This window comes from Pongo abelii, chromosome 3 (genome assembly GCF_028885655.2).
Source record: "Pongo abelii isolate AG06213 chromosome 3, NHGRI_mPonAbe1-v2.0_pri, whole genome shotgun sequence".
Lineage (NCBI taxonomy): Eukaryota > Metazoa > Chordata > Mammalia > Primates > Hominidae > Pongo > Pongo abelii.
The window spans coordinates 162,553,139-162,580,304 of record NC_071988.2 but is presented as its reverse complement, the minus strand read 5'-3'; the positions used below and the strand labels follow the sequence as shown (position 1 = coordinate 162,580,304).

The following is a 27,166-nucleotide window of genomic DNA, read 5'->3' as shown; positions in this document are numbered from 1 at the left end:
TCTAAACTGATTGAGACCTGTCTCAGATACTTTTTTGGTTTCCAAATATATTTAACTATTGCAGTCACTGCTTCCATGGGTTAAGTTTCATACTTTAAGCAGGGTTTCTTTGTCTTTCTTTTGCATCCCTAAGATATATAAAATCTTACAAATTCTTTCTCTGCCTTCAGATAGAAAGACTGGTTTGGCTTTTGACAACAAACATTCAGAGGGTACTAGGGAGCTTGAAGAGATGGCTAGCTCACAGTGTCTGCCATCAGGAGACACATAGCATGCATTTCTAGGCCAGATGGACAAATGCTCTTGAACCTACTGGTCAGGAGCAGGGAGCCTCACACAGGGTTAGAGGTTTCTTCCAATCTTCTAGTCTAGTTGTTAGCCTTAGACCTTTCTGCTAGTTGTGAAGATTCTTTCTTTGAAGCATTTGTTCATACGCAAGTAGCCTTATTTAGCCGTTCTTGACAAACTTGATGACTTAAGGAAAATACATTTGACTCTGAAATTTAATTCAACTGCTGAGCTGCCTGAGAATTTCCAGATATTTATTTCTGATTGCTCGGTGGCTTTAAAACAGTAACTAAAGGTGTACTGTAGGATGCCCGTCATATGAGAAGTCATTTCTTTCATGTGTCAAGAGTGTGTTGCAGGCATTCTGCAGACAGTACATTGTGTGCTGTAAGAGATTTTTTCAGAGACACCAATATTGCTCCTTTACAGAAATTTGGAACTATCCGGGCAGATTTGATTGAACAGATGAGATTCAAACAGAGACTGAAAGTGATCCAGACACTGGAGGATACTACGAAACGCAACGTGGTAAGTCCTTTGAGAAGTAGCAGGCAACCTTTATCGTCTTCCTTCTTCACACTCCTGCTGGCTGTGGATTCCTGCCTGACAGAACTGAAAACAATTTGAAAGGGAAAAATTAGGGATTTTCCCAGCATGACACTTTTTGAGTTTGTGAAATTCATTTTGCTTAATATTTTTATAGGTACGAACCATTGTGACAGAAACTTCCTTTACCATTGATGAACTGGAAGAACTTTATGCTCTTTTCAAGGTGAGTTTCAAAGTAAATTCATGCCCATTCAAAGGAGTAAAGGAGTTCACCTTAATAATTCAGTTAGTTCTTGATTTTTTCTGTTAAATTAAGGGATAATATAAAAAGGAAGCTAGAGCTGAGAGTACAAAACTGGAGTACTTAACATGAAAATAAACATTCTTATAACCAGTGTAAGTTGATGTTTTAGTTACCTTGCACTCCATATAATATTCTGGTTGTTTACTTGAACCTAAAAAAATAGGTTATTGCTTCATAATACTTATTAAAAACAATGGTGATCAAGTTGAAGTGCTGCTTGAATTTATTGCAAATTGTGATCGCCTATGTTAAGCTATAAAAACACCCTTATGTAGTTAGAATAAAGTTGTTTAAATGCCCAAGGAAAACCATAATTGGTTAAATTTCTGTGATTTTCCTTTCCTAATTCAGCCCCTACCAATCTTTATTTTTTTATTTTATTTTTATTTTTTTGAGACGGAGTCTCGCTCTTACTCTGTTGCCCAGGTACAGCTGGGATTACAGGCACACACCACCACACCCGGCTAACTTTTATATTTTTCTTTTTTCTTTTTTTTTTTTTTTTTTAGTAGAGATGGGGTTTCACCATGTTGGCCAGGCTGTTCTTGAACTCCTGACCTCCACCTCGACCTCCCAAAGTGCTGGGATTACAGGTGTGAGCCACCACACCTGGCCCCAATCTTGATTCTTAATAAGAAAGTATTATGGTCACAAATAAAGTACAGTTTTTTCTTTTGGAAAAAAATATTTTTGTCATAGGTATCATCAGCATCAGAGGTTAAAATGTGATAACAGGAAAAAAAGTTTAAAATATGCCTTTTATGCAGGTGCCAGTTTCATCACAATTTCTAATTACCATCAGAACTAAATTTGGCTGTTTTGAGAATTGCAAAGATAGTACAGGAGGAAATAGAAACGAACATAAAAACCACAGTTGAACACTGGTATTCTACATCTTACAGTCAGAAAATGTGGTTGCTTAGGACTGCCCTTGCTGATGTCGCCCACTGCCTGTTCGCCACTGGAGGGCACCACTGTTTTATCTATGTTGGTGTCACTAGTGCCTGGTAAAGAGCACTAGTACTAATACTAGAGTCTCTGCCTTCGTAGGTGTTCCAAACGTGTGTGTTGAATTAATAGATAAATTAGTGATTAGTTCTCAATATAACACAGTCCCTGCATTCTTCTGATGAGGAAACTGAAGCCCAGAAAGATGGAGGCACACTGGGTGTCCAGGCTGGTTGGTGGTGCGCTTGGTGCAGCATCAGCATTATCAACAGAGTGGACAGGGGCGCCCCTGCCAGCCTGCATCCAGCACTTGAGGGTGCAGTCTCTGTGGTGTGCCAGCTCATGAATATTTTATTCGTACATGTTAAGCACCTGTAGCTAATTGTTCCACATAGTGTAAGTTGGCGATCTGTAAGGCAGGAGAAAACAATGATGCAATTAAGATCAGGTTTTTAAGGGTTGCTGAGGTCCAGAAGGAATCTTCTCAGGGCATGGGGGCAGGGCCAGGATTCTGGGGGGAGCTAAACGAAGTGGAAGTAGCAGCTGGAGGCAGCAAGAGCATGGACAGGTAAGAGAAAGGACTGTGACAGCGGACAGAGGAGGCCGACTCAGGGAAAGCAAAAGAAGGAGGACCGGGGCTGGCTGTACAGAAATCCTGAATCTGGAAGTCATTGAAATCACATCTTTTTTTTTTTTTTCTTTGCGATGGAGTCTCATTCTGTCACCCAGGCTGGAGTGCAATGACACGATCTCGGCTCACTGTAGCCTCGCCTCCCGGGTTCAAGCGATTCTCCTGCCTCAGGCTCCCGAGTAGCTGGGAGTACAGGTGCCTGCCACCATGCCCGGCTAATTTTTGTATTTTTAGTAGAGGTGGGGTTTCACCATATTGGCCAGGCTGGTCTCGAACTCCTGACCTTGTGATCTGCCTGCCTTGGCCTCCCAAGGTGCTGGGATTACAGGCATGAGCCACTACTCTCGGCTGAAGCCGCATCTTAACCTGGGCACTGCTACGCTCTCTGGTCTGTGTACCTTCAGATAACAGCCGTGTCATTTGAACCCTGAGAATATGCTGAGGAAAGCACTTTTCTTATACTCAAAACCCTGCCCTAAGGGTGTGTTGACAACACAGGTTCCTCAGGTCTATTGAGGACCCAGAAGAACCTGAGACTCAGTTGGTGTCAGGTGGGACAGAGTCTCTTCTACTAAAGAATCCAATATAAAACTTCAGTTATTGACACTTTGTGGAATCATTGTAACACTTTAGTTGGCTCTCATTCGTCTTCTCAAACATTTATTGAGTCATCACTATGTGTTAGTCACCCTGCCAGACTTTTTAGTACTTTAAAAAGCCAATTTCTAGAGCCAGGTGCAGTAGCTCACGTCTGTAATCCCAGGTACTTGGGAAGCTGAGGTGGGAGGGAGGAGTGCTAGAGCCCAGGAGTTCTAGACCAGCCTGGGCAACATAGCAAGACCCATCACTAAAAATATATATATTTTTTACATTAGCCAGGCATGGTAGCATACATTTGTAGCCCAGAGGCTGACGTAGGAGGATCGTTTGAGCCCAGGAGGTTGAGACTGCAGTAAGTCAGGATCACACCACTGCACTCCAGCCTGGGCAACAGAGTAAGACCCTGTCTCTTAAATTTTTTTTAAGAAAGTCGATTTCTGGGTATTTTTCTGGAGATAGAAAGGAATGATGTAGTCCTCCTCCCAAGGAGCTTACTGCACAGACTTTTGGATAGAACTTGAGGAGAAAAGGTTAAAGAATGCACCTTAAGGCAGATTTCATGGAAAATGTGGTTCAGGGGTCCTTTGCCCTGGTTTCTCTTGAACTCTTTCCAAATTAGCCCTTCTGTTTCAGTCTCTTGGCGCATAGTCCCCAAATGATGGTCTGTGGGCTCTCAGCAAGGAACAAGGGAGATAATCTGAAGGGCGTGTTTTATCCTAATGGTTGTGAGCACCATGAAAGTGCCTGCACCCATGTTCAGGCCAGGTTCAGAGCAACTTGGGGTGCTTAGGAGGAAATGCTTTGGGTAACCTTTGTCAACCGATGTAGCTCAGGTTAAGGGGTTCCCTCCCGGAGTATATCACCAACACCATGCTGCCCACAGAGGGCTGCTGGGCTCCCCTCATGCTCGTTCAGAGTACAGCTCAACCCGGCAGGCCACTCTGACCTCAGCTTCTGCCTCCCTGCCCCTGACACACCCACCTCCACCCTGCAGCCAGGAACGCAGTCCCAGGAATGCAGTCCCAGGAATGCAGTCCCAAAGCCTGCGGAACTTTGACACAGTTTCCTTTATTCTCTCAAGGTCGCCTTGCAAAAAACCTGACTGGTTCTGCTCACCACCTCTCTTTGCTCCTCTCTTCCCTACTCCCACTCCTCTTTTTAGCTTTTTCACTACAATTCCCAATAAACAATTGTGAAAAGACATTGATCTTTGCTCCTTTTCTAAGGGAGAGCAAAATAGAAATACAACATACTCACAATTGACTCTGCTCTTTTTCAGAAACCCTAGGGAAAAGAGAAGGATTTTCAAAAGTAATTTTTCTTTCTTCTTTTTTAGTTTTATTTTTTTAAGACAAGGTGTTACTCTGTCGCCCAGGCTACAGTGCAGTGGCATCATCCCGGGTCACTGCAGACTTGACCTCCTGGGCTCAAGCTATCCTCCCACCTCAGCCTCCCAAGTAGCTGAGACTACAGGCATGTGCCACCATGCCCAGCTACTTTTTAAACTTTTTTTTCGTAGAGACAGGGTCTCAGTATGTTGCCCACGCTGTTCTCAAATTCCTGGGCTCAAGCGATCCTCCCGCCTGGCCTCCCAAAGTGCTGGGATTATAGAAATAAGCCGCTGCACCTGGCCAAAGGTGTTTTTTTTTTTTCTATTACCATATTTATTCATGCTTATAGTGAAATATTCAGACAATACAATATGGAAAAAGTAAAAACGAAGTCCTCCTTTTTATGCTCCTCCTTTCTTCCCCACCTGCCACCCAGAGTTAACTATAAGTGCCTGTGTGTGGTTGAGGGTGTTCTTTCAGAACTTTCTAGTGAGTGCTTTTTTGTGTGGTCTTCCTAAAAGGAGTGGATATTTCTACCAGAGTCACCATGACCTCATGAATAAAGAGGCTGCCTTTTTTCCAAGGCCAGCAACAGGAAGCTCTTTGCTGGGTCCAGATCTCTATTCTGCTCGCCAGAGTGGTTCCTATGCTGATAATTTTTCCAGAGCTATTTACAGATGTGTGAAATTGGATGACCACACACTTGTAGGTTGAATACTGTGTGACTGTGATCTTATTTATGTGATTTTGGTGAGCAGGGAAGCAGGGTGTTATGTATGATACATGGGACATTAAAGCGGGAGTTAAGAAACCCAAAATCTCATCATGATTCTGCTTTAACTAACTGGTTGGTTGACCTCATGTGAGCCACATAAAGTCTGGACTTTACCAGTGTCACCTAGAAAACAAGGTGGTCACATTACCTAAATTCCTATCTTTTTCGAGTAGCATTCTATTTAAGCTAAAAATTTTCTTTCTCTTTATGGGAGTTAGTTCTAAAATGTATGCAAGTGTATAGGTAAGGGGGAAGAGAATGTGGTGGGGGAGAGTTCCCTTTCTTTCTTCATCTACACCCAGTAGTTGCAGACCTTCCAGATGTAAACTGCAGAAATGGTTGGCATGGAGGCAGTGAAGGGCTGGTCAAATGGAGGTGTGTGTAGAAAACTAGGAGACCGAAGGGGCCCTGAGGCCACAGCCCTGCCCCAGGGGATGCACACAGATTGATCTAAAGCCCTTTCCAAACTGGAGGATGGGCCTTTTCTTTCTGGTATTTGCTGCAAAAGAGGGTCCCCAGTGATCATCCATTCTTTTTCAGGCAGAACATCTCACCAGCTGCTACTGGGGCGGGAGCAGCAATGCGCTGGACCGGCATGACCCCAGCCTGCCCTACCTCGAACAGTATCGCATTGACTTCGAGCAGTTCAAGGGAATGTTTGCTCTTCTCTTTCCTTGGGCATGTGGAACTCACTCTGATGTTCTGGCCTCCCGCTTGTTCCAGTTATTAGATGAAAATGGAGACTCTTTGATTAACTTCCGGGAGTTTGTCTCTGGGCTAAGTAAGGACGTGGTACTATTGCATGAGGTGGGATGGGATGACGGAGCTGTGCCTAGTGTTGCCCATGCTGCCCTCAGGGCTGCAGAAGCACAAGGGGAGGTTTGCAAACTGATTATAAAATGTGCTTTTCATGAACATAGTATATGGATAAATCGTTGCCTCTACATCAGACAGCCCTCAACACTAGTTAAAAATACATTATTAGAGAATTCACAAGACAATGAAATGCCAACATAAACACTGAAACCACAGACTGAGATAGTTTTCCAAGAGACAAATGTTTGGGTTGGTGGATTACTTCTATTTGACAAAAAAAAATAGAATATTTTATTGAATATATTATATATAATTGCATAAAACATCTATTTCATAATGAATTTCATATGTAATATCTAGTTTCATAAAACATTATGAAATGTTTTTAATAAAGGAGCATCACGGCAGCCCTGCAGCCTAAATGGAAGTCTTTTCTCTCCCTTTTGCTGGGAGGAGGGACCTTCCAGCAGGAGCAGGCCCAGCCTCACCCCACACCTCACCACAGCGTGAGGGCAGCTACCCATCAGCTCCCTGTCTGGCTTGCTCACTGCCCTACATATGACTGCCTTCTTGGACTCTTGTTCCTTTTATAACTGGGCACAAAAGCTGCATGGTAGTGGAGCCTGGCCCACCTGACGTAAGGTTGAGAGTATAGCAGGCATTATGCCAGAATGAGGTAAGAACAATTTTTTTAAAATTCTAATTGTGCTGCGCTGTGACCTTGGGCCATATGCTTTAAAAAGAAGTACCCAAGGAAAAAGAAAATGTCAAGCATAGAGCCAGCATTTCTAAAGAATGTCTTTAATCTGTAAGAGTTATATCTAGAAGACATAAAGGCCAGAGGAAGCTGATGGTTTTTTAAAAAGGGAAGGGATGTAGGTAAGGTCCTTTGAGGTTACAACAAAAATTGTATAAACCATCTGTACACTTACAAGAGGGGACATGGGAGAACTCACATTTATTTAGAGTGCAGATACTGTTGTGATACTTTAGAATTTTACTATATTAATCTAAACAACAGCTCTTAGGTATAATAACGATAGTGATAACTGACATTTATACAGCATTTACTGCGTGCCTGGCACTGCCCTAATGCTTTTTATGTGCACAATTAGTGTGTATTTAATTTGTCTAAGGGCATGCAACTATAAAGTTTGTGTTTGATTCCACGTACCCAAGAGGCACAGTTTGTGCTGTTACTCTTATGCTTCATTACCTACCTGCTTGCTACTATTATCTCCATATTTAGCTAAAGAAATAGAAGCTCAGAAAAGTTAAAGTAACTTGTTGGAACATTAGTTTTTAGCAAACCAATAAATATCTGTTATTGAACTGAATTGAGAGGCACAGCTAATACATGCTGGACGCAGGATTCAAACAACGGCTATCTGCCCTGAAAGCTTAATCTTTTCTCACTACTCTGTACTGAGGATAACAAAGGGGCATTTTTTAGGAAGAAGGAGGCAGTATTAATTTTTAATTACACAAGTGATATATAAGTACAGTCTGCTTTTTTAAAAAGTGGCACAAATCAGATAATGCTAAAGACCTGTTTGACCCTATGCTAATTTTTTTTTACTTCCAAGGTAATTACTGCTTGTCATATAGGTATCCATCAAAAGAGATATTTTTTTAAAAAAGTACCTTTAGGCAAAAATAAAGAGGAGGAAAAAAGAGACAGGTTCTACATGTAGAAAGTGACAGTAATAAATAAAAATATTTAATTTACTTAAATTCAGTCAACTCCAGTAAGGAGAATACTTTTTAAAATCTTCAAAAAGGAAAAAGGGGCTTGAAGTCCAGCATAGAGAAGACATTAGAAAAGAATATTTAGACTTCAAAATGCAGTTGAGTTCCTGGGCAAAGTAAACTTATACCCCAGATTAGTGGGAGAACTCTCAGATGTGGTTGCAGAGCTGTTGTCAGTTACATTGGTCAGTTATAGTTATGGAGATGGGAAAGTCAAGCAGAAATGAGAAATTCGGTCTGTGTTTAAAGAAACTAAAGAATGGGCCAGGCCCTGTGGCTCATGGCTGTAATCCTAGCACTTTGGGAGGCCGAGGTGGGTGGATCACTTGAGGTCAGGAGTTCGAGACCATCCTGGCCAACATGGTAAAACCCTGTCTCTACTAAAAATACAAAAATTAGCCAGGCGTGGTGGCAGGTCCCTATAATCCCAGCTACTCAGGAGGTTGAGACACGAGCATCACTTGAACCCAGGAGGCAGAGGTTGCAGTGAGCAGACATCATGCCACAGCACTCCAGCCTGGACGACAGAGTAAGACTCCATCTCAAAAAAAAAGAAAAACTAAAAAATGAATTTTGAAAAACATGTATCAGTAATTTTATGTCAATCCCCAGAGAGATCCCTCTAGAAATTACTAAACAGTTAGATGGTCTTTGTGGAATTAGAAATGAGGGGTTTCAGGCCGAGACGGGTGGATCATGAGGTCAGGAGATCGAGACCATCCTGGCTAACACGGTGAAACCAGTCTCTACTAAAATACAAGAAATTAGCCGGGCGTACTGGTGGGCGCCTGTAGTCCCAACTACTTGGGAGGCTGAGGCAGGAGAATCACTTGAACCCAGGAGGCAGAGGTTGCAGTGAGCTGATACCATGCCATTGCACTCCAGCCTGGGCGACAGAGTGAGACTCCGTCTCAAACAAACAAACAAACAAATGAAGGGTTTCTGTTAGAAGCCATGAATTAGCTGTACTCTTTTTCCAACAGTGTGGCTGAAACTTAGAGTCTATAAACATAGCATAATGAGTCGTGATGCAGCCGGTCATTGGATAAATAATTCATTGTCAATGGTAAAGGTGAAAGTATATGGAAATTGGTGATTGTGTAACTGGCTGAACACTGCACCCAAAAGTGTGATGGGTAATAAGTTCATTTCAACTGAGAGAGCATTCACTAGTACCCTTGGGCCCAGTATTTGGACTCTTTGTGGTTGCATCCTTGTTTGCATGATAGAGTTAACCATCAAAACTAAATGAAACAATTCAAGTAAAGTTGTAGAAGTGTGTCTGGCTCAAATAAATGTCGGTTATGATTATCACTATGATTATTACTCATTCTCCCCTACCGGACCCAGTGGACACCTTGAACCGTGAAGGCAAAGAACGCTTACTGAATGGGTGGGGCCACATGAAGGTGGAAGAGATAGCCAATATGTTAGATGACAAAAGTAGGTTTTTAAAAATTATGATAGGCAGAAATTGCAACTGAACCCAGGTTTGGCTATTCAACACTCGACAAACAAACTCAAGAGATGAGAGTTTTTTGGGTGGGAGGAAAAGCAGGTTTATTCTGAGAGCCAGCAAATCACGACAATGGCAGACTAGCATCCTAAACTACCATCTTAATGTCAGTACAGATTTTAGGCTCGTTTTGTGTTAAGGGCAGGGGAATGAGAAGCAGTTGGGATCAAGAGGTGACAGACAACGCAGACATCTGGGCACCAGCAGGAGTCCGAGAAGGTTGGGAACTTCTTTGTCTTCAGTCAGGTTATAATGCTACTATGAATCTTTAACAAAACGGTTTTTTGCATACTTCTCCTTCAATTTCAGAGTTAATTTTTTTAAACTACATGATTGCTGTTTTTGCATATTATCTTAGTGCTGTAAAATTATCCTAGCCTACATGCAGGTAAAGGTCCCTTAAACAAAACTTGAATTAGTTATATTAGTTCTTTTGCTGTTTCACTGTTACAAAATGATTGGTGAAAAAAAAAGTGATAACGATAAATATAAGTTCTACATTTAAAGAAATAATTGTTAAAGAACTAGCTAGGATGTCTGCATGTAGTGTAATAGTGGTTTCCAGCATGGAATCTAGAGTCAGACAAATCCAGGTTCAAATCCTGGACCTGTCACTTACTTATGACCTTGAACAAATTAATTAACCTCAATAAGCCCAATTTTTCTTATCTGTAAAATAGGAGTAATAATTGTGCCCATTTTATAGAGTTGTTATGAGATATAAGTGGGATTATACATATGAAATAATTGGCACAGGGCTTAACACAGAGTGGATGGTTAATGTCTCATTATTTTCATGATTAGTTTTATTAATCATGCAAACATCTGGGGGTTTAGTTAACCATATGATCATTAAGAAACTCCACTGTGAGAGTGTGAACAGTTGAATTCACACTTAGACTATACTAATGGAAGATTCAGGAACAGTTCCCCTGTTTCCTGGAGTGGCCAAGAGGCTTCTGAACTTATTCTAAAGGGATATTGATTGAGAAATTAGCACATAAGGTAGATGTGGATAATAATAGGGAAGGATATACAGATCACATCATATGAGAAAATTGAAGAAATTGGAAAGATCTAATCTGAGAAGATAAAGTTGCCCCAAAAAGATAAGCTTGAGGAAGACAGGACAGCTGTTCTTAAAATCTGAAGGATTGTTGTGTGGAAGAGGTGAGACACCCATTCTGTTTTGCTTTCAAGAGTGGGATAAGAGAAAGAGGAGTAGTTCTAAGCCATTTTTGAGTCGTGGACTCTTTGAGATCTGATAAAGACTATGGACATTTTCTTTCCCCAAAGTAACATATGCACATAAATAAAATTTTGCATTTTGAGGGGTTCACAGACTTCATAAAGTTGAGACTACAGGTTTTGAGGGTCATTAAACTAAAAATTACAGAAAAACTTTCAGTATTTAAAGAATACAGCTTGGAATGGAATGCCTCTGATTGTATTGAGTTCCCCATCTTTGAGAATGTTTCAGCAGATGCTGGAGTCCTGTCTCACAGGGGTGTGTGAGAGGAGATCCTACATTAAGCGGAAGGTCAGACAAGATAACCCGTAAGGTCCCTTCCAACCCAGATTATATGATCCCTATTTTTCTTCTTTTTCCAAATCTAATTTATCTTTAGGTGCTCTGAGAATATATATTTACAAAGGATTTTCTGGTTCTAGCAATAAATATGGACTTTGAGGGGAAAAGCAACAGGATTCTTCTGATTGAAGCTATGGTGATATAATGACCGATAGGTTCGGATAAATTAAGGAAATACTTAGGAGCTCAAAAACAATTAAAAAGGATTTCTAGAATGAGTAATTTGAAGTGATATCAAATACATCTTGAAATTATTTCTGAACTCTAATAGTTATTTAAGATGTTGTGCCCCAATCACATGACCTTTCTCATTAATAAAGCTAGTTTGTTAGGTGCCAGGCACTATTATAGGTGCTTAATATGTTTTAACACTTTTAGTTCTGACATTTCATGGAGTCCTGACATCAAGATCACTGGTAGAATCTTCCAATATCATCTCACCTTACAGAGGGGAAACCAAGGTACAAAGAGTTTAACTCTCCCAAGAGTACGTAGTACATGCAGAGGATTTGAAACCAACCATCGTGGTTCCTGAGCTCTTAACCCAAATAGGTCCTGGCCAGCCCTTTCACCACACAATTTTGTCTTGGTTGGAATGTGTATGAAGTAGACTTTTTAGGGGAACACTAGGCCTGGAGATTATTAGCACATGTGATGCATTTCACATTGGTACTCATGTGACTTCTAGGTGCTGCATGCCATGGGGACCTCACAGAGAAGCTCAAACTCCTGTATAAAATGCACGTCTTGCCTGGTGAGTGAGCTACATGGAGCAGTACATGTGTCTGTAACCATGACCTGGCTTGAAGTCTCTTTTTTAGGTGTAACCTGATCGTCCTCTTTTTTATATACACCATCATTCATGAGTCACTAAGAACTAACTGAACAATGACAATTTCCATAAGTTCTTGAATCAGCATGCACTTGATTGTATGGTCATTCACCTGTGTGAAGAGTGAGTTGTGGTAACAGAAAAGAGCAGGCAGGCATCTGCAAGAGAAAGAATAAATAGCACTTGGTAACACCTGGGATACAAGGATTGTGAGAGAGAAAAGGAGCATAGGAACATTGACAGGAACAAGTGGGGAAAATGGTGAGGTTTTGAGTTCAATTTTAAATAAGGTTGGTACCGGCTGGGATCTATCTAGCAAATACTTTTAAAAATGAGACGAGATTAGCATGAACAATAGAGGTAGGAGAAAACTAGATTTGGGAATTCTCTTTATAGCATACAGTTTCCTAAAATTTTGTTGATAAAGCATTATTCCATATAACTTGGAAAACTCTCCATACCACAGAAAATATGAAGGAACACTTTGATGTGGGGATGTTAAAAGGGAAGATGGAGTTAGAAAGGCAGTGACCCCCTCCACTAAGGTTTAGAGACAGTAGCCACTCAAGGCCCCTCAGTGACGTGACCACTAAGGTTTAGAGGCAGTAGGCACTCAAGGCCCCATCCCACCTTTGTAACTTTAGCTTTTCATCCCCACTTATGTCATTTTATTTAATAATTAAGCATACTTTCACTGGATCATGGCCCTACCAATATGAGAATTATGTTTCCTCCCCTCCCTAGAGCCATCCTCTGATCAAGATGAACCAGATTCTGCTTTTGAAGCAACTCAGTACTTCTTTGAAGATATCACCCCAGAATGTACACATGGTAAGTGACTTTTCTCACCAAAGATACTATATTTGTTTTCTATGGAGCCCTCCGTTATTGGAAAAAGACTTGCCTCCAAAGCTAGTCAGTCAAAGAAGTATGTAAATATGGTTGCCTAATTGGTTACTTTCCTTTCCAATTTTTGAGATTAGGCAACTGTTGGGCAGCAGGTACCTCAGCCCACTGAAGGAACCATGTACATTGTTTCCCAGTAGATTAGGAAACTTGTGTCCTATAGAGCTGTATACTTTGCTGCCCTCTTTCTGCTAGAATCAGCCTCATTAATAATATCCTGTTAGGCAGCCATCCAGAATTGGAACTAGCATTTCTGTCAGAAAGCATTCTCTTATATCTGTGTTTGCTCTATAGCAGAAGTTGGCAAACTATGGCCCGTGGGCCAAATCCAGCCCACCGCCTATTTTTTACAGCCTGTGAACTAAGAATGGTTTTTTACATTTTTAAATGGTTTTTAAAAATCAAAAGTAAAATATTTTTGCCACATGAAAAGTATATGAAATAGAAACTTCAGTGCCTATAAATAGTTTTGTTGGAAGACAGCCAAGCTCATTTATATATGTATTGCCTATGGCTGTTTTCGTGCTGCAGAATTGAGTGGCTAAAACAGAGACAATATGACCTACAAAGCTTAAAATATTCATTGTCTGGTCCTTTACAGAAGACATATGCTGACCCCTGCTCTCTGTGGATGATAGGTCTACAGAGATGTGATTCAACTCATGTATGTCTCCAAATTCATATATTAATTCATATACTGTTTTGTCTTACATTAATCTGGCATTGTCTTTTGGCTTGCTACTTCAGTAAGTTACTCACCTTCTAATTCATCATTAGGTCAACTTTATCAACTCACCTAAGTCCAAAAGTAAATGTAGGTTTCTCCTGGGTTCTTTTTCCTCTTAAGTTTTGCCATCCCCAAATATAGACCTGCTTTTAGACTGTAAGCACCAAAGTGATTTTTGTAGAGAGAGTGAGCCAGGCTCAGTCTTATGACTGGCAATACAGGTTGAAGGTAGGAGCTTTGGGCAGAACACTAGCTATGTATATTGTTATCTAGGTGAGTGCAGGCAGGTTCCTATGTGAGCCTCAGTTTCCTTGTGTGGAGAGTGGAGATGATAGCTATCATATTGGGTGTAATTAGGACCTAATAAGAGAATGTAATAAGACTTTTTGCATAGTGCCTTAGTGCATCCTACATATTCTTAATATTATATATTGAAAGTGATGGCAAAAACCACAATTACTTTTCACCAACCTAATATCATTCACATTTTGGCTACAAAATAGTAGTCACATTCTGGCTACAAAATGTTTGCCACACATTTCTTAGTAGACATTCATCTCAGAAAGGGATTCTCTTGTTTTAGAAATGCTTCAGAAATGGTCACATGCCAATAGCATGTAATATCATTGAAAGATGCTTTTTGAAGAAGGTTTTCCAATGCCAAAGGTACTATTGCTTTGCGTGGAAATGTGTCGGATTCAGGTAAAATAAGTAAGCCAAAGCTGTCTTAGAATCTTACCATATAAAGATAACTAATAATTAACCTTGAAATATTTCAGTTTTTTATTCAAATTATACACATACACACATACCACAGATATATGTGTATAAAACTGGGATTAAACTAGCTATATAGTTTTGTATCCTGCTTTTTTACTTAAAATCCAGTAAGAATATTACTTTGTCATTAAAATTTCTTTGAAAACGTGGTTTTTAAATGGCTATATAGTATCCACTGCATGGACTTACTATACATTAAATATTTTTTAAATATCCACTTGTTTCCTGCATCATTTTCAATAACATTAAGAGGGGAGGAATTTCCCAACAATATATAGTACACTTTCCTCACTGTGTCTTAAAAGCTGCTGAGATTAATTTGACACATAATACAGTAAAGGCCACATGTCTGCCTGACCAGCCAGCTTTGGGTGTTTGGAGAAGTGCTGGAATGCACCCTAACAGCTGACAAACTGCATGGGAAACGAAGGGCATTGTACACCTCTCTGTTTTGAAGTCCCTATGTGCCCTGTAACGTCTTGTTTTAAGAAGACAAAACAGTTATAAGTGGGTCCCTTAAAAGTCATATTTTTGAAGTACCAAATTATAAATCTGAACTAGTTTTATAGCATGTAACATTTTAGCAAAAAAATTTTTTTCTCTCTTCTACCTACATAGATTTTAATTTCCTTAAAAGAGTGAGTTGTTGATCTTTTGCAGGGTCTGGCAAAAAAATCAGTCTCATATATGCAAAGTTAAATGATAATGTGGAAAAGACAGGAGAGAAATCAACATTCATTGGAGCAAGCACTACCATTTTTTAAGTACTAAAGGCTATGTGGCATTATCTCATTAATTTTTTTTTCTTCTTTGAGATGGAGTTTTGCTCTAGTTGCCCAGGCTGGAGTGCAATGGCACTCCATCTTGGCCCACTGCAACCTCTGCCTCCTGGGTTTAAGCAATTCTCCTGCCTCAGTTTCCCGAGTACCTGGGATTACAGGCACGTGCCACCACATCCGGCTAATTTTTGTATTTTTAGTAGAAACAGGGTTTCACCATGTTGACCAGGATGGTCTCGAACCCCTGACCTCAAGTAATCTGCCCACCTCGGCCTTCCAAAGTGCTGGGATTACAGACATGAGCCACGGTGCTTGACCCTCCATTAATTTTTTATTGTACACTGAACCCCAGCTGTGAGAAAGAATTCTGCGGAGGTCCTTTACCTGGAGATAGTGTTGTCAGATAAAATAATGAGACATGTAGTAAAATTTGAATCTCAGATACAAAATAATTTTCTTAGTATAAGTATGTCCCCTCTAATGTCACACTTATCCCCCCAAAAAATTGTTGTTTATCTGAAATTGAAATTTAACTGAATGTTTTATTTTGTTTTGAGGAGTTTTTTTTGTTTGTTTGCTAAATCAGGCAACCCTACCTAGAGAGTCTTCTATTTTCCACTACAAATGCTAATTCCATGGTCATATTATATAACATTCTACTTTTTTCTTCTGAATTATTTCTTGGTAGTTGTTGGATTGGATAGCAGAAGCAAACAGGGTGCAGATGATGGCTTCGTTACGGTGAGCCTAAAGCCAGACAAAGGTAAGGATATTCTCTTCTATATGTTTACCTTCTTGCTGGTTGTACACTAGTTTTTTGGCCTGTAAGCACTTACTTCTTGACATTTGGGTTGTAGGGAAGAGAGCAAATTCCCAAGAAAATCGTAATTATTTGAGACTGTGGACTCCAGAAAATAAATCTAAGTCAAAGAATGCAAAGGATTTACCCAAACTAAATCAGGTAAGTGCTTAAAGTTCAAATCATTCACTTCAAACCTGGGCATTCTTTTTTCTATGACTGAAAAGTCATCGATAAATGTAGACTCAGTACCCCTCAAAAATAATAACTTTGGGGCCGTTAATTAGTATCTGTTTGGACCTATTTTGTGCATGTGTTTATGCATCAAAAATATGCTCCATTGTGAGAAAATGACTTCCTCAGAGGAAATGTGAACCACAACATATTCCATTTTGAGAGTAACTGCATCTTATTCCAATCATTAAAAATACCCTCAGATACTCCAAAGACAAACACATTGCTGTTTTCAGATCACCATGCTTAGCTATAAAGGTGTCTGCACATTTTCCTTAAAAACCTGGTGAAATGAGGAAGAAAAAAACAATATAAATAATTATAGGCTGAAAATGCTAAGTTTTGTAATCGAAGAACAGAAGTCATCTGGGTGGAGACCAAAGGCATTAAAATATTACTTCTGTCCAGGGAGATGGGGCATGTGTCATGGGAGGAGGGACTGGAGCTAACCTTGGAAAAATTGAGGTGCATGCTAAAGTGTGTAGATGTGAAAAGAGATGAGTCTCGGATTTCCTTAAGATGTTTCAAAAAGGAAAAAGAGAACAAGAAAAAAGTTACTGAGACAAATGTATGACATAGTCCTTCTTGACTCTAGGTGAGCTATACATGGATGTTTACTTTCTCATTCCGACTTTCATAGATGTTGGAAAATTTTCAAATTAAAAAAAATGGGAAAATAAGCTGGGTGTGGTGGCTCACACCTGTAATTCTAGCACTTTGGGAGGCCAAGGCAGGAGGATCACTTAGCCCAGGAGTACAAGACCAGCGTGGGTAAAATGGCGAAACCCCATCTCTGCAAAAAACACAAAGATTAGCAGAGCATAGTGGTGTGTGCCTGGGGGGCTGAGGTGGGAGGATCATGTGAGCCCAGGATGTTGAGGCTGCAGTGAACCGTGATTGCACCACTGCACTCCAGCCTGGGCAACAAAGGGAGACCCTGTCTCAAAAAGAAATAAAAATTAAAAATGGAAACATCAATAAGAGACTTTAAACATGTTCACCCAGCCTAGGCTGAGGACTTTCCGGGGATCTTTAGGCATTCCCATTTAAATGGCTTTACAGTCCACTTCAGTGCTGCCTCTCTGCTCCCCCAAGATTTCACATTGTGTTTTTCCAAATCGCTTTTCAGGGGCAGTTCATTGAACTGTGTAAGACAATGTATAACATGTTCAGCGAAGACCCCAATGAGCAGGAACTGTACCATGCCACGGCAGCAGTGACCAGCCTCCTGCTGGAGATTGGGGAGGTAGGCAAGCTGTTCGTGGCTCAGCCTGCAAAGGAGGGCGGGAGTGGAGGCAGTGGGCCGTCCTGCCACCAGGGCATCCCAGGCGTGCTCTTCCCCAAGAAAGGGCCAGGCCAGCCTTACGTGGTGGAGTCTGTTGAGCCCCTGCCGGCCAGCCTGGCCCCCGACAGCGAGGAGCACTCCCTTGGAGGACAAATGGAGGACATCAAGCTGGAGGACTCCTCGCCCCGGGACAACGGGGCCTGCTCCTCCATGCTGATCTCTGACGACGACACCAAGGACGACAGCTCCATGTCCTCGTACTCGGTGCTGAGTGCCGGCTCCCACGAGGAGGACAAGCTGCACTGCGAGGACATCGGAGAGGACACGGTCTTGGTGCGGAGCGGCCAGGGCACGGCGGCACTGCCCCGGAGCACCAGCCTGGACCGGGACTGGGCCATCACCTTTGAGCAGTTCCTGGCCTCCCTCTTAACTGAGCCTGCCCTGGTCAAGTACTTTGACAAGCCCGTGTGCATGATGGCCAGGATTACCAGTGCAAAAAACATCCGGATGATGGGCAAGCCCCTCACCTCGGCCAGTGACTATGAAATCTCGGCCATGTCCGGCTGACACGGGCGCCTTCCCGGGGGAGTGGGAGGAGAGGGAGAGGAGGGACTTTTTTATGTTCTTCTGTGTTGAGTTTTTTTTTCTTTTTTTCTTTCTTTTAAATTAAATATTTATTAGTACCTAGCTTGAAGCCTAGTGTTTTCATAATGTAATTCAATGAAAACTGTTGGAGAAATATTTAAACGCCTCAATGTAGGTACAGTACACTCTTGTTGCGGGGAGGGGATTTACCAGAATACAGTTTATTTCGTGAATTCTGAAAAACAAAAAGATGAATCTGTCAGTGATATGTGTGTATTACAACTTATTAATCTTGCTGTTGAGCTGTATACATGGTTTAAAAAATAGTACTGTTTAATGCTAAGTGAGGCAGCAGTCATTTGTGTATTCAGGCTTTTTAAATAAAATTAGAGCTGTAAGGAAAATGAAAAGCCACAAATGCAAGACTGTTCTTAAATGGAAGGCATTATCAGCGAGGGTAAATCCTATACCACTTTAGGAAGTATTAAAATATTTTTAAGATTTGAAATATATTTCATAAAAGTCCTCTATTCAAAATCATATTCCACAGATGTTCCCCTTCAAAGGGAAAACATTTGGGGTTCTAAACAGTTATGAAAGTAAGTGATTTTTACATGATTCCAGAATAACACTTGTATTTGACCAATTTAGGCAGATACCAGACCAATTTTGCATTTAAGAAATTGTTCTGATTATTTACGTCAACTCATTAGAATTCAGTGAAAAGTAACAGTCTTTTGTCACAGAGAATCTGAAAGAAGCAGCAAAGACAGAGGGCTCATGACAGGTTTTTGCTTTTGCTTTGCGTTTGTTTTTGAAAGAGTAAAAGCACTGACGCTTCTGATACTGGATGTTTAGCTTCTTACTGCAAAAAAAAGCATAAGTAAAAGTCAACTTTACCATTTCCGTATTCTCCATAGATTGAAGAAATTTATACCACATATCGCATATGACCATCTTTCCATCAAATCAATGTAGAGATAATGTAAACTGAAAAAAAATCTGCAAGATAATGTAACTGAATGTTTTAAAAACAGAACTTGTCACTTTATATAAAAGAATAGTATGCTCTATTTCCTGAATGGATGTGGAAATGAAAACTAGCGCACCTGCACTTTGAATTCTTGCTTCTTTTTTATTACTGTTATGATTTTGCTTTTTACAGATGTTGGACGATTTTTTCTTCTGATTGTTGAATTCATAATCATGGTCTCATTTCCTTTGCTTCTTTGGAATATTTCTTTCAACACATTCCTTTATTTTATTATACATTGTGTCCTTTTTTTAGCTATTGCTGCTGTTGTTTTTTATTCTGTTTACAGGATGATTTTTAAACTGTCAAATGAAGTAGTGCTAACCTCAAATAGGCTAAATGTGAACAAATAAAATACATCAAATACTCAGATACAGCTTTTTATGTTTGTGCTTGAGTTCCTGCCTAAGGCAATAACATTATTCTTTTGACAACTTTTGCAGGGGAAATTGTATCAGGCAACCATTTTGATTAAGTAAATAAATTTTATAGGCAAACATATATAGAGAAATACAATTTGTAGTATATCAATGACTATATTTAAAATAAGGAATATAATTGTTATCAGTTATCTAACTTAAAATGCTTATCCATAATGATCAGTGATTTTGGGCTTTTTAAAATATGCTTGTTGGTTGCATGTCTGTCTTCAAAACCACAATGAGATACCATCTCACACCAGTCATTAAAAAGTCAAAAAAGAACAGATGTTGACGAGGTTGTAAAGAAAACAACACAAATATACCATTGGTGGGAGTGTACCTTAGTTCAACCATTGTAAAAAGCAATGTGGCAATTTCTGAAAGAGCTAAAAACAACTACTATTCAACCCAGCCATTACTGGGAATATACCCAGAGGAATATAAATCATTCTGCTATAAAGACACATGCATGTGAATGTTCATTACAGCGGTGTTCACAATAGCAAAGACATGGAATCAATCTAAATGCCCATAATGGCAAATTGAATAAAGAAAATGTGGTATATATACACTATGGAATACTATGCAGCTATAAAAAACAAGATCATGTATTTTATGGGAACATGGATGGAGCTGGAGGCCGTTATCCTTAGCAAACTAATGCAGGAGCAGAAAACCAAATACTGCATGTTCTTACTTGTAAGTGGGAGCTAAGTGATGAGAACACATGGACACAGAGAAGGGAACAACACACACTGGGGGCCTCCTTGAGGGTAGAGGGTGGGTGGAGGGAGAGGAGCAGAAAGAAATAACTATTGGTTAATAGGCTTAGTACCTGGGTGACAAAATAATCTGTACAACAAACCCCCATGAAACTAGTTTGCCTATATAACAAACCTTCATATGTACCCCTGAACCTAAAATAAAAGTTAACAAAAATACTCATTCCATGTAAGTAATAACGGTGAAAATGCGTCTGTTTAATCCTTATTAGCACGCTGTGATGCCATTTGGTTTAATCAAGTAGTCATTTATTGGACTCTAAGACTATTACACGTGACTCCATGTGTTTTTATCTTTGAGGTCTTAAATATGCCTCAAGAAATAACTGCAAAATCTAATACTTTCACCCACCTGTACTTTGCCAAAATCAAAGATAGCATTGAGCGGGAAATAAGAGTGTTTTGTTTAAATGTGTAGCCCTGGATATAGAAGAGGAGCCAGCATTTTCCATCGTCATTAAGAAAGTGACAGTAAATGAGGAGCAAGTCCCTCTGAAAGCCTGTCTCTATTAATATGCTGAGAATTCTGTTGCAATCTTGTCCTTATTCGTTCAAGCACATCATAGTGCTTTTCATCACAGCAGCAATATACTGCATAATGGCAGGTTTTAGTCTGTGTTTACTTCTAAAGGATGCACAGGGAGGAGCCTGAACCCTTGAGCTGAAATTTCCAGCTTAGTCTATGAGACAAATAGGCTCGTCAGCTCATTCGCTGCATCAGAAGAACATCCTGGGGGAATTATTTTGCCCTCAGCTTCCAGAAGACAGGTGATACATTTCTAGTTGTTCATGGTTGTGTTATGTACTTTTCGTGTCTCCATGGATTATTCTCTTTGATTTCAACTTGTGATTTACCATCTTCTGTTTTTTGGGGGGTTTTTGTTTGTTTTGTGGGGGTTTTTTTTGTTTGGTTTTGTTTTTTGTTTTTGTTTTTGAGACAGAGTTTTGCTTTTGTCACCCAGGCTGGAGTGTGATGGCACAGTCTCAGCTCACTGCAACTTCTGCCTCCGAGTTCAAGCAATTCTCCTGCCTCAGCCTCTGAGTAGCTGGGATTACAGGTGCCCGCCACCATGCCCAGCTAATTTTATATTTTTAGTAGAGATGGGGTTTCACCATGTTGGCCAGGCTGGTCTCGAACTCCGGACCTCAAGTGATCCACCCGCCTCGGCCTCTCAAAGTGCTGGGATTACAGACATGAGCCACCATGCCCGGCCATTATCATCGTCTCTGGCCACTTTACCCCCAGCTCTGTCAGTCCTTCCTATGCTCATATAATAATGATGACACCAGTGCAGAGGAAGGGCTCAGTCTCTATATCCCAGTGAGGTTCCTGGTCCAGAGCACTGGGTCCTGGCCTCAGTGGAGCTTTCACATAAGAACAAGCAAAAGAGAAAGCTACTGCTACAGAAAAGGAACAAAGCAAACCGTGCAGAGTGTGCATGCGGGGAAGGGATGATGCCAAACCACAGATCTAAGGATATCAGGATATCACTGCTTAAGCACCACTTTGAAGCTGATTCTAGGGAAGAGCAGGATAAGCTATGTGGTAGAACCACAAAGAGAGCCACGGGCAATAAGGAGGCTCATGTCCCAACAGCATCCTCACCCCCACCAAGGTGACGCAGGCCGAGCACCCTGGCTTCTGGGCACAGGGCAACTCCCGCAGCCTGCTCTCTTCAGGGCAAACCTCTTTAGGAAGGGTGGTGAGGTTTCTCCTCTTCATTTTCCTGGCCCCAAAGACTCTATAGGAACCTCCCGATCTCGGTAGAGTAGCCTTGGTCTGGTCTCCCGCTGAAGCTTTGTCTAGGAGCCTGAACTTAAAGAGATTCTGCTTCTTGAACCTAGCAGGGAAACTGAAGTGGAGGTGTTGGCAGCTGCCTTATTTCCACTTTCGGTTAAGGGCTGCTGTGGTTGTGTATTCGTCATTACCCATCCTGTAAAAAGGCTCTTTTGTTACAGATTCAACTTCTAACCTGAAAAGAATAACAATTGATGTGTTGAGTAGAAAGCATTTCATACTATTTTCTGCTTTAAAATGACTCCTTTACATAATGTTTAGGCCCCTGTGCCTTTTGTTTAACATGCTCTTGACAGTCTAATTCTTTAAAAGGAAAGCACAGGAGTCAGACAAAGGAATTTATCGTTAGACACAAGTGAGTAGAGTAGGCTAAGACTAGGATTCTCTTTCTGTGGGCTTTGTTAATACGATCGGCTGCCAGGCAGACAAGTCTGCACTGCAGCTAGAGGCAGATGGCAGAGGACCAAGCTGTAGATTATTAGGGCTTCCTGGATTCATAACTACTTCCTCCCCTCACCCTTCACAGAGAAGCCAGAAGAACTCTGCAAAGCTATATCCTGTAGCTCTTAGAATACCTGAAGGAAAAAGTAACAGCTAGATTCATGCCACATCCTAGAACTGGCCTGGAAATAATCTTTTGAGCCCTAGAATAGGTCTGGTGAATTCATTCATTTCATGACTATTGACCACCTACTATGTGAGATATTATTTTAGGCCCTGAGGGTACAGCAGCAAATGACAGTGACCAAAAATAATCCCTGTCCTTAAGGGAAATTCTATTTTAATAAGGGAGACTAGACTACAAGCAAGGTAAGTACCATATCTGTTATGTTAGTGGCATATACAATAAAACAAACACAGTGGGGAACCTAGGTTAGAAATGCTGGGCTTGGGAAGGTGGTGAAATTTTATATGGGGTGATTTGCGAAGACCTTTCACAGAAGATGACTGTTTAGTAAAAGCCAAGGGAGCAAGCCATGCAGATGAGATGACTGGAGGAAGAGCTTTGCAGACAGAAGAAACCGCAAGTGCAAAGGCCCAATAGTGGGAGTGCGCCTGGTAAGTTTGAGGGACATCAAGGAAGCTGTGGATGGAGCAGAATGAGTGAGGGGAGGTGGTGGGCAATGATGGCAGAGAGGTAATAAGTAACCAACGACAAAATGGCCCTTAACTCTGAGGGAGACGGCAACCACTGAAGGGTTCTGAGCAGAGGAGAGACACGACCCGACCAAGGCTTTAAAAATAATTCTGGCCACTATCATGACAGTAAGTAGAAGCACAAGGATAGAAGCAGGCAGACCACTTAGGAGGTCTTAGCAGGAACCCAAGTAAGCAGGAACCCAAGTAACTTAGGAGGTCTTAGCAGGAACCCAAGTAAAAGTTGGTGATGACTTTTTCACCTACCCTCACTTCTGAGGCCTAGAAGGAGTAGAGGGGCACATCCCTCATATCCTAATGGTCAAAGCAGGCACAGGCCAGGTCAGAAAGGGAGATGGATCCTACCTCTCAATGAGAGACATGTCAAATAATTGCTGTCCTCCTCTGTTCTGCCACATCGACCATTCTTCTGGATTTTCCTGGGCCTTCTTGGATATTCACTAAATATTTTAGCATCTGGCTCATAAATTACTTTTCTGCCCCAGTTTTTGCTACCATTCAGGGAACTTCTACATCTAAACCAAGAACCCAGAAAACACTTTAACCTTGATTTCCTGGATTTGCTGTGTCTTATAAATATGAACTCATACCTTTTCACCTCTGTCATTCCCAGGACACTTGCCTACAGCACTTCTAGTCCTTCAACTCCTCTCTTAATCCATGAGATCTCGCACTGATTTTCCTATTGAGATATGATCCTGTGGTCATCTCTTTCACCACTATCTTTTCAGCTCTCTCAACTCAATTTGCCCGGATCCTCTGCATCTGCCATCTGTCCTCTGCAGTGGTTACTCTGTAAACCCCAAATCAGGAATTGTTATAAGCATCTGCCTTCTTCACTCACGTCTGGGCTGCTGAGTAGCAGACACTGCTAGAGGTGAAAAAATTTACATGATATAGATTTGTACTACTCCAATTTTATGATTTTTATCTTCAGATAGGTCCTGAATGCCAATTAGCAATCCATGATTGTTCCATGTCCCTGATCCAATCTTCCTAATCCCCCAAATAGCTATTTTAATTCTTTACTAGTCTCATCAAACCCCCTAATCCCACACCTGCTTCCTCTTAGATGAAAATTTGATTCTCAGTTAACAGAAATAATTGGAGCTATCAGTTGCAGCTCTCAACTCTGAGCCCCTCAAGTGCAAATGTGTCTGCACCTGCAATCTACTTTTCTCCCTCCTCCATGTTGGAGGAAAATTCAGCACTCTTTAACTTCTTTTATCTTCAATATCTTCTTCACAATAGCCTCAGGTTGTAAGAATATTTACTCAATCCCTTAACTTTGTAACATACTAGTTATTGACTTATCTAACTGCATCACAACCAAACATGAAAGAGTGGTCTTATCTTACTACCTCTGTTTCTTCACTTCCAGTCTAACTTCAGTGCACTTCGGCATGGATTTACCATTGCACTGAAACTGCTCTTGCTGAGGGCAAAAATGGTTTCCTAATTGCTAACTCCAATAGATCTTGATTCTTAACTTACTTCCTCTTTCTGTGGTATTTAGATCTTTTGACACTCCCTCATTAAAATGATCTCCTCCTTTTCAAGGTGTCTGTGACACCAATATCTTTGCAATTCCCCTTTGTTTATCTAATAAATTCACCGTGAATTTTCCTGGGCTGCATTCCTTTGCCCACCTCTTACATGATGGTCACCACAAAGATCTTCCCAAAGTGCTCCTTTCTCATTGCTTGCCCTGAAAGAGTGCACCCACTTCAATAACTTCAACCCCTATCTGTCTGCTACTGACTCCCAAATACTGTCAGCTCAGGCTTCTCTCTGGAACTGTTTCATTTAGTCCATATGTATTGAGTGCCTTGGGTGTTCCAGGCTCTGTGTCATGTGCTAATAACAGCAGTGACAATGAACAAAAGAGGCACAACGATGCTCTCACTTCCTGAACTTATATGCACTTCAAAAACTGGACTCTTTTCTCCCCATAAAGTTTCCCTTTATTATTCCCTATTTAATTAATAACAGCAATATCCGTGTAGTAACTGAAGCCAGAAATGTATGTCATTCTTGATTCCTCCCGGTTGTTGTTTATGACCCCCTATTCTTTTTTTTTTTTTTTTTTTTTGAGACGGAGTCTCACTCTGTCACCCAGGCTGGAGTGCAGTGGCATGAGCTCAGCTGACTGCAGCCTCCACCTCCGGGATTCAAGTGATTCTTCTGCCTCAGCCTCCCGAGTAGCTGGGACTACAGGTGCACGCCACCACACCTGGCTAAGTCTTATATTTTTAGTAGGGGCAGGGTTTTGCCATGTTGACCAGGCTAGTCTCAAACTCGTGACCTCAGATAATCTACCCACCTCAGCCTCCCAAAGTGCTGGGCTTACAGGCATGAGCCACTGTGCCCAGCCCCTATCCATTATTTTTTTTATTTTTTATTTTTTATTATTATTTTTTTAGATGGAGTCTCGCTCTGTCACCCAGGCTGGAGTGCAGTGGCACAATCTCGGCTCACTGTGAACTCTGCCTCCTGGGTTCACACCATTCTCCTGCCTCAGCCTCCCGAGTAGCTGGGACTACAGGCGCCCGCCACCACACCCGGCTAGTTTTTTGTATTTTTAGTAAAGACAGGGTTTCACCATGTTAGCCAGGATGGTCTCGATCTTCTGACCTTGTGATCCACCTGCCTCAGCTCCCCAAAGTGCTGGGATTACAGGCATGAGCCACTGCACCCAGCCCCATTATTTTTTATAAACACCATTCAATCTCTGCTCCTCGGTCTATTCTCAATTATACTGACAGTCCAGCTTTGTATCTGGCGATAGGTTCAGAAGGGTTTTATTAGGTTTATATATTAATATTTGATCTATCTCTTCAGTCCAGACTGTATTTGTATAGGTTATCCTTAAGCAAAAGTATCAATCCTATTACCTTCATATAACAAAAGGAAATTGATTGGTTTTTACTTAAAACAAAACAAAACATTTCTTGGCTTGTTGTGGATTGAGCAGGCTCTAAGCATCTTGCTTCTTCTTGACACCTTTGCCCAATATCTGATGATCCAACTGCCTCAAAGTGTGACCCAAAGGGAGAACTAAGAGGTTGGTGCTCTGATGGAAGCTTACATATGCATTTATAGTCCCTGACCTTGGCAACTGTAATAGTTTCCTTAATTGGGTCTGCTTTCAGTAACCGGAAGGCAGTCATTCATTTTTTCTTTTTTTTTAACTTTTAAGTTCAGTGGTACACGTGCAGGTTTGTTACATAGGTAAACATGTGTCATGGAGGTTTGTTGTACAGGTTATTTCATCACCCAGGTATTAAGCCTGGTATCCATTAGTTATTTTTCCTGATCCTCTCCTTCTCTCCCACCTCCACCCTCCAATAGGCCCTAGTGTGTGTTGTTCCCTTCTATGTGTCCATGGGTTCTCATCATTTAGCTCCCACTTATAAGTGAGAACATGCAGTATTTGGTTTTCTGGTCCTGTGTGAGTTTGCTAAGGATGATGGGCTCAAGCTCCATCCATGTCCCTGCGAAGACATGATCTCATTCTTTTTATGGCTGCATAGTATTCCATGATGTATATGTATCATATTTTCTTCATCCAGCCTATTCACAATAGCAAAGACATGGACTCAGCCTAATACTGCATCAATGATAGACTGAAAGGCAGCATTTCAAAATGGCCCTTTGGCTATTTGTCAATCTGTGTGTGATATAATTACTCTTCTAATTGTTGGCAAGCAAGACAGAAATGGGCAAGTCTGTAAATTCATCATGTCACACTTTCCTATGTGTACATGAATGTTTGTAGCAAGTGTTTGAAACAAACTTTTTGGATTGCAACAAAGGTTGCTGGATTGTTGCCATTTTATTTTTTGCCCCTAGTCCTCCCTCTCACACTCCTCAGTTATTCTTTTAAACTACCTCTTAGGTGATCTTTTGAAAACTTTAATGTAATCATGTTTTCCTCTGTTTTAAGCC

At 41.0% G+C, this 27,166-nt stretch overlaps 1 protein-coding gene across 1 annotated transcript in view; it reads left to right on the top strand.

Annotated features, from left to right (window-relative positions):
* Positions 1-19,430, top strand: part of TBC1D9 (TBC1 domain family member 9) — a 134,938-nt gene extending 115,508 nt beyond the window's left edge. The window contains exons 14-21 of the mRNA XM_024246319.3: positions 718-816; positions 992-1,060; positions 5,967-6,207; positions 11,787-11,852; positions 12,675-12,761; positions 15,811-15,885; positions 15,980-16,083; positions 17,285-19,430. Coding sequence (XP_024102087.1) covers positions 718-816; positions 992-1,060; positions 5,967-6,207; positions 11,787-11,852; positions 12,675-12,761; positions 15,811-15,885; positions 15,980-16,083; positions 17,285-18,007 — 1,464 coding nt within the window. The 3' untranslated portion in view covers positions 18,008-19,430. The remainder of the gene's footprint in view (positions 1-717; positions 817-991; positions 1,061-5,966; positions 6,208-11,786; positions 11,853-12,674; positions 12,762-15,810; positions 15,886-15,979; positions 16,084-17,284) is intronic.
* The last annotated feature ends 7,736 nt before the right edge of the window (positions 19,431-27,166 follow it).